General features: G+C 25.4%; 1 protein-coding gene across 4 annotated transcripts in view; it reads right to left on the bottom strand.

Annotated features, from left to right (window-relative positions):
* Chd1 (chromodomain-helicase-DNA-binding protein 1) overlaps nucleotides 1–11,921 on the bottom strand; it is a 142,119-nt gene extending 130,198 nt beyond the window's left edge. The window contains exon 1 of one of the 4 annotated variants that reach the window (XM_067263341.1): nucleotides 10,293–11,921. In XM_067263341.1, coding sequence (XP_067119442.1) covers nucleotides 10,293–10,301 — 9 coding nt within the window. In that variant the 5' untranslated portion in view covers nucleotides 10,302–11,921. The remainder of the gene's footprint in view (nucleotides 1–10,292) is intronic. The other 3 variants (XM_067263340.1, XM_067263342.1, XM_067263343.1) reach the window with 3 other exon arrangements.
* Between the last annotated feature and the right edge of the window lie 206 nt (nucleotides 11,922–12,127).

Raw genomic sequence — 12,127 nt, 5'->3', positions numbered from 1 at the left:
GATGCTTTATAGTTTTAGGGGTTTGAGGGCTTGTCCCCATCTGGGTGCTGAGGTGAGAGCGATAGTGAGCACTGAAGCAGAATCTACATGCTTTTCATATAGAGTAAGCAGTATACGGATACATGCTAAAAACTGACCTTTGGAGGTGAATATCTCACAAAGGATCAACAATTCTGAAGGTGGTAGAATCATTCAGAGCTAGAATCTTACTGGTTGCTGTACATATCAGTTGGCATCCCGTAAACAGAACAGTTCCCATTAATTCTACTGACTTTCATCTTCAAAATTTTAACTTTTTCCATAATAATCTGCAATCATAATTTTGTTCATATAATTTCAGTGTTATAATTCAAGACTACAGGCACTAATGCAGTTAAAATAATTCTTCTTGTATTTTCAGTAGATCTTTCTTTCTTTTAAATATATCCGACAGAACATTAGAAATTCAATTTAGTTAATTTGAAACCAAAAACTGTTTTAAATTGAAATCATATTTGATTTCAATTTAAAACAGTTTAACAAAAGTAATCATGAAAAAATGTGTTATTACTGTAATTTCCTGTGAATAACCCATGGATTATTTGTAAAGCAACCAAAAGTATATTTTACATATTGATTGATGTATCTCCTGGTTGCTTTCCAGAACATGATTAAATATTATCCATTATTATTACAGATATAGATGTGCATTTTGCATTTAGAAATTGCATTTAATTGCATGAAGTAGTTCCCCCATTATATAAAATAACCAACTAAAATTTTAAAACAAAAATATCAATTAGAGAAAACATGGTTTTAAAAATACAGGGTGGGCGAATGAAAACAAAATGGCAGAATTATCGTGTTCATCCAAGCAAATCGCTCAGACAGGTCGATTTTATTCTCAAGGGGAACATCTTTTCAAATAAAGTTTTTGCAATTCTGAATACAACAGACAACAAAAAATTTTAAAAACTCATTTATTTTTTATTAACTAAACTAACATTTATTTCAAATAAAGTAACAAACATAAGAAAGAGTTATCAAGTATTCAATAAATGTTCAAATTAAGCACCACTAGCCTCCATACAATAATACAAATTGTACTCAAAACAGTTTCTTACACTTAGGAAAGTTTCGGGTGTTATTTGACAACACTTGTCTATAATTCTTTGTCATAATTCTTCAAGAGATCCTGGTTCGGTTGCATAGATCTTACTTTTTAAATGTCCTGAAAGAAAAAAAATCAAGAGGACTAAGATCTGGAGATCTAGCCGGCCATTCTAAAAAGACCTCTACGTCCGATCCAATGCCCAGAAAAAGCCATGTTCAAAAACTCTAACTGGTCTTGCATAATGGGAGGCTCCATCTTGTTGGAAAGTAAGGCGGTCTTCTAAGTATCAGTCGTCATGTTTGACGATATCAACAAGTAAAGGATGTACAGTACAGAACAACGCTTTCAAGTAAATCTAAATAACTTTCTCCCGTTTGATTGCCATCTAGGAAAATGGGGCCAAGTAGTCGATCTCCAAAGATTCCGGCCCATACATTTAGCCTTTGCAGAGTTTGGCTATGAACTTCATGAAATATGCTTGGGTTATTATCTGACCAATATCAACAATTGTGACGATTAACCATTGAGTTAAAAAAAAAACTATTATTAATTTTTTTCCTTGCATATGTGATCTAGCTTAAAAGATTTTTTTTAATGTTTCTTAATAGTTTGTGTTACTTTTCTCCAAAATAAATGTTTGTTTAGTTAATAAAAAATATATGAGTTTTTAAAATTTTTTGTTGTCTGTTGTATTCAGAATCGCAAAAACTTTATTGAAAAAGATGTCCCCCTTGAGAATAAAATCGACCTGTCCGAGCGATTTGCTTGGATGAACACGATAACTCCGCCATTTCGTTTTCGTTGGCCCACTCTGTATAATACAGTAGAAATGTAAACACAATTTCAAGAAAGATTGTTATTGAGAATTCACAATTAATAGTAGCTAATAGAAAAAAATGTCTTGCATAATTTTTCATAAATTGCATATTTTTGCATAACATTTATAAAGATATCATTTTTAAAAGTTTTGCATATATATTCACATTAATTTGATTTTATTATGAAATACTGATTTGCTAAAATGCTCTAATAAATCAAACTGAACATAAATGATAACTTAAACCAAAAACCCTCCCAGCTTGAACTGTTGTGAAGATGGGGGAAAAAAACAAGAACATTGTCTCTTCATACCATTACTGAGAAATTTAAATTTTTGTATCAATTTATTTTAAATATTTTATACTTTCCCAGATCTATACCAAAATTTCAGAATGCATGTAATTTGTAATGCAAGATTCTGTACAATTTACAAAACTACCCTAAAAGTTCAACCATTTTGTGCAACAGGAAATTCCAGATATCAAAACTGCTTCCGGTAAAGCTATCTTGTCCAAAGATTGAGGAGTAAATGTACAAACAATGAAAATGCTATCTGCTTCTTGGTTTGAGTCTAGAAATATGGCTAGTTAAATAAATTTAAAACTGCAGTATTGTAAGTACCTCTAGTAATGCAGAAATTGAGGCAAGTTACTTATATTTTAAGATGATTCATTAATCAGATAAGAGTTCCTTGACAGAGCAAAATCTGGAAATACATTTAAAACTGAATTTCAATATATTTGACATTGCTAATGTAATGAGTCAAGAATGCTTCATGTCTGAGGAAAGTGATTGAGAATGGATGAGTTTTTAATGCAAACTATTCTTAAAAAAAAAAAAAAAAATTAAGAATTATTGGTCAAATCGTGTATAAGTTAAAATAAATAAAAGTAAACTCTGTATTTGTTATATTTTTCAGTATTGTGAAAAATAAGTACATTTAACTAAAAATGCATATTTTTCTATAATAATAAGTGCTTAAAATTTGTAAAATTCTGATTGTCTTATTTATTTATGTCAACTTGATAACAGGTGCATATTTTCTGTCAATTTTAAACTGCAATTAAAAATCCATCCAATAACCTTTCATTTGTTTAAACTTGTGGGTTGTTTCTTACTATTCTCTGTATTTTTTTGAAAATTGCTTCATATGTAGATTGCACATCTTTTCCTTAGAACGCCTTAGTCAGGTATTGAGTACTTGGTGTACTTTTCTAGAAAACTTCTGAATGCTGGATGATTTGTTAAGAGCAATCCCTGACCATATTATATTACAGCTGTAGCCAGTTCCATGAAAACTTCATTCTTCTTGCTTTCATTGTCCTTTGCAGAATTTAAAGATTCCAAAACAAAACTCTGGCCCTTTTTTCATTATTTCTTTTTCCCCCGTTGAAAATGTTTTGCATATTTAATGTGCTATTTAACTTGTGAAGAAATACTTTTCTTCAAAATTTATAGTCACATCACACAATTCACATTTCAAAATATTTATACTATTGTCAGTCATAATTCCTTTGTCTTTAAAATTATTAATTAAAAATTTAATTTCAGATTTATAAATAGAAATACAAAAATACCCAATTTTAATAAAAAAGGAAAAGTATCAAAAAAAAGGGTCCTAAACAGTAAAAAAAAAGAGAGAGAGGGGGGTAAACTAATAGATCTCCAAGCGATTGGAAACTTAAGAATCATCTTATGACACTGAAACAGTGCCCTGAATAAATAATAAAAAGAGAGTGCACCTCAACTTCCTAACTTAATAAAGAAAAAATCTTACAAATAAATAGTCATTCTTTAATCAATCATTTAGCCACTTGAATAAAATACTCCATTGTTAAATTGGGGGGGAATGATGATATTCATATCATTTACTTCATGATAATTATTTAAATCTTATGGATTATTATATATCTATTCTGTTTCTTTCTAGGATGTGACATCATATGTGATATTGATTTACACCAGAAATTGGCCAGGTTCCAAAGCATGTGCGATTGTATAATGAATATACTTCCCTTCCTTGCTTTTCTTGCTATACACTAAGTTTTATAAAGTAATGGCCATACCAATGCTCCTTTATGATCCTGAAACATGGATATTGAAGAAAGGTATTATAATGATATGGGCAGTAGAGATGAAATTTTTAAGATATGTTAACAGATGTACAAGATTAGATGCTTTATCAAATGAAGATCTAAAAATATATGAATGAAAATATTACAGAATGTAGGAAGAGATGGAAAAAACAGAGAATGGAGGTAATCACACTACCTATTACTAATAATTAACAACCAAAAGTGAAAAGAGAAGAAAACTGAGAAAAAAATGGATCTTTTTGAGACCAGAACAGGCAAATTGCCTATGTGAAGGAAGACAGCACAAAACATTATGGTCTTTCAATTTAAAAACTTTAATAATGAAAGATTGATTATAAATGAAGTTTAAAATATATTTCAATATAGAATGAAGCACTGTTTATATGTTTCACAATGGTCCCAAAGCATTCCTCTCTTTAAATGGCAAGATATTTCATTCGCATGTGTAAATTCATTACAGAGTACCACTTATATTTCATTTTCCTTTCTGAAAAACGCAATAACTATCTCAATGGGTTTTTAAAAATGAACTCAGAATTTCAGGACACATTTTTTTGTTCTATCATCACATCCCTAGCTTCATATTTCTGGAATTAAATGAATAAAATTAACCCCAAGTGTTCTGTCTCTCAGAGAAAATAGTAGGAATAGTATATTATTAGCTAATGTATATGAAGTAATCATAATATAAGAAGCCTATACATTTATAGTATCCTGTTACCAGCAAAAACAGAAGACAGCATACTACCCATTAGCAGTAGCATTTTTGTCTTGAATAAGTGAAAATCATTTTAGAACTTACTGCTGTTAATCACGTAATGCAAACTGTCCACTAACTCAACTTCAAAGAAGATATGCAATGAAAAGCATTACTGTTTTTTATAATAAAAATATATAATAAGCATTGAGACATCTGTTAAAAGCTGTAATACTATGAATTTATCATAGAAAAAAAATTACTGTCTGCCATCTTGTGCATCTTAAATTTCAAAATTGCACATTGTTTTGAGATGTATATAAATGATGCTCCACTGTGTATAAACACACTAAAAATATATTATTTATCATTCACATCATGTTTGCCCAAATAAAAACAAATGAAATGAAGTTTCATGAAAAATTCTTTTTTCAGACAAACTATCTTGATCAAATTCTCTTCAGATAATTCTACTCTTTTCATGAATTAAAACTCAGCAAATTTAATCTGAGAGATAATGTTTTTGGACTATCAAAAAAATGATTATATCAGTGAGCACAAGAATCCAAAATTAAATTTTCTACAATTTTGAAGTAGCAAAGAACAAACTAACATTTTTTAACTAAGTATAACAGGCATACCCCTTTCGTAATATTAAAAGAAACTGAAGATTGATTCAAAGAAAGATTTCACTAGCTTGACAATAGAAACACTAAGAAAACATTAAGAATAACCGATTTTTCATATAAAAAATATTATGAGATAAACATCAAGATACTAGAAGTGAGCTAGAAAGAGAACTTCAGAATGTCAACCTTTTTCAATATCTAAAAACTATAAAAAGAGATGATCAAAAAATTTAAAGTATCCTCAATAAAATCTTTTAAATTCTTGCTACTAGGAAGATAAATACCTCTCTTTCTCTCTCTATGTGAATAATGTTTGATAGTAGTTAAGTATAAAAACCAAAAAATTAAGCTTTGTTTAATGATCCATTCATGTTTTAATTTTTATATCAATTATTTGTAGATTTATTAAATAATTTTATACTTTACTATATTTACTTGATTTTTGACAATGTCAGAATATTTTCATAGCAGTGTTAACAAAATAGAAATTTCTTTATTCTTTAAAAATTCAGATAACTTTTTAAAAAAGTAACTGTTTTATTGATTAGCCTCCATTATGCTCAGAAACATTAAAATAACCTCATTATCAAGTTTAATAACTCTAATAAGGCAAATGGACTTTGTTTTTTATAATTTAAGTTTCTTATTTTTTTTATCTGATTTTCAAGTTACTGAAATTAATTCATCTAATTGAATGATCAGTTTTGCAAGTCTTTTTATTATACTAATAAGATTTTATACACATTCACCAAATATAAAGTGAAAGTATACCAGAACTTAATATTTTCATGTCAGCATTTAGTATTATCTGCTCTATATCTGATTTTCAAAATCACTAACTAAATAAAGAAATAATTTTCATTCTGGTCTTTATATTATATAACTTTTTTCTAAAAAGAAAAGTGTGTTATTATAAAGTATAGATATTCATCAACAAATCAAAAATGACAATCTATATGAATAATTTGAATTCTTCAAAAACACTCAGTTATCATCATTTATAATTTTCATATTTAACAAGCAAAAATTTTTTAAAAATTTCTACTTATTTATTTTGAAGATATCTAAAAGATGTCAAGTCATTCAACAATACAAAGTTTCTTCAATTCCAATACTGACACTACTTTTATTCTTTAAATAGCATTTTATTAAGAAGCTGCTTACTTCTGAAAACCAAATTCTATTGAATAATGTTTTTGACCTTATTTAAAGACATCCTCAGTTTAAAAATAACTGAAATACAGAACAGTGGTTTTGTGTGTGTGTGATTTTTTCTTTTTAATAATTTAGTACCTAAAAGAGATAATTTTATCATAGTCCTGTTATATAGAACAGAAAGACATTTTCTAAGAGTTATATTTTTATTATAAGTAGATAATAAATATTATTTTACTTTATCTAAGGTTAACAATGTTGATTTTATCAGAATTTATATGAAGTTACATAGTATAATGGGAAAATCTCTATGAATTAAACATTTAAATACAAAATAATTAAAAATTTAAAACTAAATCTGTATCAAAGTAAAACTGCTTGAATGATTATTTAAATTTAAACAATATAACATGAATCTGCACTTTATCTTGAAAAAAATAACAAAATCGACATGAATTTGGTTTATTTCATGATTAATTTAAATAGTAGTAAACAAATGTGAAGTATCAATAATGACTGCAGATAAATATCTGCAATATTAATTTTTATAGATTTGATAAATTTAGATTCTATTTTGGTCTAAACACAAATATATATATATATTTCATATTTACAATTTCTTTTGTTACTGGATATGAATAAATTGTTAGTATAGACACACTTGCTTTTAAAAAATATTTCTGCTATATTAAAACAAAAAATTAAATAATAGTAATAATCTAGCATGAAAAATTTTCAAACATTAGATACCAAAACATCTAATAAAAATTATTTTATAATAAAATTACCATAAATTTTCATTGAAGCATTTGTACTAATGATATAAAATAATTTTTTGCTATGCCTTTTAGAATTTATATATACCACTTACAGTTATGTATTAAATATTTTTCTTTGTTTGAAATGTAATCACAAAAAAGTGCGTCAAATATTAATAAATAAAATTCATAACAGATAAATTGTCAATACTTTCATTCTGTTGGTTATTAAAAATTGATTTTTAAAATCAGTTCTTTAGATTTTCATGGCTTTTTAAAATCAAAATTATAATAAGATATTAGTAGTACACAAATATTATTTTTGTTCTGTCTCAGATTTTCTGCAGTACACATTTTTTTAATTGTTAAAAAATATAACATTTACTTTTAAAAAGAGAAATTTGTTTTAATGAAAAATAAACAATAATGTTAAATATGAACAGATCTCTAAAAAATTAAATTTTGTTTTATTAATGGAACTAAATATCAATGATGTTAATAAAAAAAAATCAAGCCGCCTTTTATTAGCTTATGCCTTCCAAAAAAAAACTTTCATCCAAAATTAAATAGTAATATATTTCTTAAAATTTTAACGACAATACTTATTTGATGAAATTGATATGTAGTTTGTATTAAAATAATTTTTATTTTCATCAGCATTAGGTTTTTTTAAAGATTATTTAAAAATGTTACATTAAATTAAATATTTATATTAACATTTAACTTAAAATACAAAGTTTTTATTCAATCCTGTAACTTTTATTTTGATCCTTAAAAAATAAACTACTTTACACTGAAAATTACTTAACATTTTAATTTAATACATTTATTTATCTGTAAGATCAATCAAATAATACAGAGCATACATTCAATTAAACTTTGGAATTTAACATTATAACATTTATTTTTCATATAAAATTGAAGTGTATCAATTAATTTTTTTCAATAGTTCTGTAACAAAGTTGCTTTAAGAATTAATACATGTTAAACATTTAAAAAACTGAAAACAAAATTCTAAATAATAGATAGATAGACATTTTTTCAAATATTTTTATTCTTCAATATATAAATATATACAGTACATATTTTTTAATTATTTTTCAAACAATCTTGAAACTCATATTTATTGCAATAGTGATGTATGAAAATCTTATTATTTTAATTAACTTTTTATATTTATCCAAATAATAATGATTTATTATTGATAATTTTAAATAGTTCATTTTTTTTAGTAAACTTTGTAAATTACATAAACAAATTTCACTTTAATTTTATAAAATAGTTTACAAAAAATATTGATAAAGATCATTTTAAATTTTCTAGAAACTTAAATTTTACTGTAAAGCAATCAATAATTATCACAATACAATAAAAAAAAGAAAGTCTCCATTATTGAGATGCATTATTAAATTTATTTCCAGGTTAAAATAGCTGATTTTAAAACTCGAAGGCTTAAAACATTTACATATAACATTATTTCTGAAATGTTCTTGTAAAATTATTCATCACTGCTACTTCACTAATATTACCATATTTTTTTTTTTTATGTATATTGTAAAACAATGGATTGGTAATTGTAAAAATATATCAATTACCAATTTACCGTATATTACAAAATTTCAAATTATAATTAGTAAAATGAATAATAATACAAAATAATTATCGTACAAACATATTACTTAAAACATTTTGTATTTTGAATAATTTAGTATATTAACTTTAAGTGACATAATAGAGAAAAAATGTTAAAATGTTTTAATAAAGGTACTACTTGGTTCTAAATTGCTGTAGTTGTTATTTAATTATTTCATTATAAGCATTAAGAAATCATCATAAAATATTATACATGTTAAATTTATATTAAAGTAGTTGGTTTCTTCTTCAGAATTTGTAACATTTAAAAAAGTTTCAAATTTTTTCAATCTTATTTATTGGTATTTTTATAAAAAATGCTCAAATGCATATTATTGTTAATAATGATTGTATCATTTAATTCTATATTTTCAACCAATGATTCTATTAAACATTTAGTATAAAATCATAAGAAAAATGAAAACAAATGACAAAACGAAGTAATAAGAAGTAAATTAATATTGAAATTATCTATAAATCCGCAAGGAAAGTCATATTTATACCAAATACACTTTTTTATTCTGTATTTTCTGTAATCTTAAGTCATCATCTTATTTCAAATGTCGACAATGTATTATATACCAATAAAACCTATTTACAAATAAGATTTTAATAAAAATATATAATGAAACGATATCATTTATTATTTCTGCTTAAGCAAAGTAATTCCCCTTATCTACCGTCACTTAATATCTAGTATTCATATTTTCTCATATATACAAATCATTATAAATATAATTTCAGTTACAAAATGTATTTAAACATAAAATAATGCTAGACAGTTTTAATTTCTAGGTGTTCAATTTTATTATTGTTCTGAACTCACAATATGCTTTATATTTTACTAACTTATTTGTAAATAATTTGATTTCAGTTCCTAGTACCTGCATAAGCCACTATAAAGACCAGATATGAAAATATATTTGATGTTTTATTGAAAATGGGTCCCCTTAAAAATGAAAATTTAACAAGGTCAAATGAAAGTCAAATGTATAGAGACTCATTTAACCTCAAAATTACATTGGTACAAATTCAATAATATATAAATTTGACCAATTTCTTGTTTGTAAACATAATCAGTAGCATGTAATTCCAACAGAAGACGCCACAACTCTATTTAATAAAATTGATTCAGAATTATCTATCACCAATACAGTTTGTAAAATATCATTCCCGCTTTTAATTACTCGTATTTAATATTAAAATCATATTTTATATCATTATTTGGGTTAACTATACATTATAATTAGGCTTAGCAGTGAACAAGTCTTTATAAGAAAAGACTTGGCTCGCTTATTATATCCAAATGGAAAATTCCCGATTGATGCCACTTATAATATATCGTAAATAGCAAATAACATAATAATTAAGCAAAATAAGTTAATTAAAATATGAATGAAAATGAAGACTAACCTCGTTCATCTTGGAGATGGTATTGTTAACAGAGTTCAAATGTGGATATTTATACTTTAAATTTACGTTAATAATAATTCTTCTTATATAATTTTCATAAGAAATTGTGATTCTAGGCACAACTACTAAAAAATGAATCACAATATAGGAATAGTACTAGTTCCCAAGATGGCAGGCGACAGTCAAAAGGAACGACAGCCATTTTCTCCTTCAATGGAGGAATGTTCCGACAGATCGGTGACGACTAAATAATTGCACAATGATATCGAGATTACTTACGACTTAAAACTTCTTATTAATACGTTAATAATTCACTCAATTAGTCGAATTATAATAACTATGCCTTATAAAAATTATACCGACGTAGTTGTACCGTCCGACGACTGACGCACAATACAAAGAACACGATGTTAGTGCAATCCGCCATGTTTGTCTGGCTGTCTTCCTCGAGTAGAGTAGCACAGCACCAGCAATGACGTTGCTTGTCTTTCTCACGAGGCTGCAAGCGCGATTAGAACCGCGTATGTTCGAAAATAATATAATGCCACTTTAAATCCCTTTTTACAAAATATCAAATTGTGGTGCATTCTTATTTTCCAGTGCAATTTCTAATCAAAGCCTTAAATTCTTCATTTCTTACTTATTATGTTTCATTTTATCAATTTTATCATATTTTTATAAATATTTTCGATTGTCAATTCTTGCAAAATATTTATTCCCCGTGTAAAATTTTATTTTTTTAAATTTCAGGTGCAGGTGACAGTAAATAATTTTGCTTTAAAAAATCTTTTAACACATCTAAAACATGGCGCAAAATTCAAAATATTTAAAAAATTCAAGCAATCCCGATTAATTAATTTTTTAATATATATTAAAAATACATAAATTTATTTAAAATTATGGTGAAAATTCATGCTCTTGGTTGTAAGAGATTCCCAATTAATGAATAAAATGAAATTAATCTAAATTTCAGTAAATACATTATCATAAATATATATGTGGTCACGTAAACACAATACATTTCCTGTTAATTCTCAAAATGGCGGATCACAAAGATTAGCGGCTTTTTGTATTATTGTGTGTGTAACAGTTCTTAACAAATTTTATTAAAAACAAAAAAACTTGATAAAATATATTTAAAAATAACTAATAAATGAGAAACTCGCGAGAAAAATTAAAATTAAAAATAATTAATAGCTTATTTATGACTAGTTTGCCGAGAAGAGTAAACTCATGGAAATCAAGTTTGGAGATCGTTTCCCACACAAAAATATAAGAATTACAATGCGTAAAAGAATTTTAATTATTTTATTTGAAACTTTATATTTTATAACGATACTGAAAAGCAAAATCATTAACTTTATATGGTTAAATTTTTTGGAATTATTAAATTTTTAGATTTCAAAAGAATTTCAATAGCAAATATGTTAAAAATGAAACAAAATGTACCATCAAAATTTACGAAATCGCGAATGCTGTCACTTATACGCGTTTAAAACACAAATACGTGAAATAGACATAAAATGAAAATATATAATAATACAATTATTCAAATAATACTAATCAAATATTTTTCAACATTGATAACTATCAGAAATATTAGTAATAAATCTTGCAATAATATAAAATTACTGTAATTATTCAAAATTAAATATTAGTAAACTAATAAATTAACGCGTTGATTTCAGTTTTTTCTAAACAATGTAGTTAATATTCAAAGATTTAAAAATATTTTAAAAAAATAATATGATAAAAATAATAGTATATTTTATTCACTGTTTCAAAAATCAACTGTTTTTCTGATAATATTTGTATTATTTGTAATTTTATCATTC

Source organism: Centruroides vittatus, unplaced genomic scaffold (assembly GCF_030686945.1).
Source record: "Centruroides vittatus isolate TY-2023 unplaced genomic scaffold, ASM3068694v2 contig_1773, whole genome shotgun sequence".
Lineage (NCBI taxonomy): Eukaryota > Metazoa > Arthropoda > Arachnida > Scorpiones > Buthidae > Centruroides > Centruroides vittatus.
This window is presented reverse-complemented; position numbering and strand designations above follow the sequence as displayed.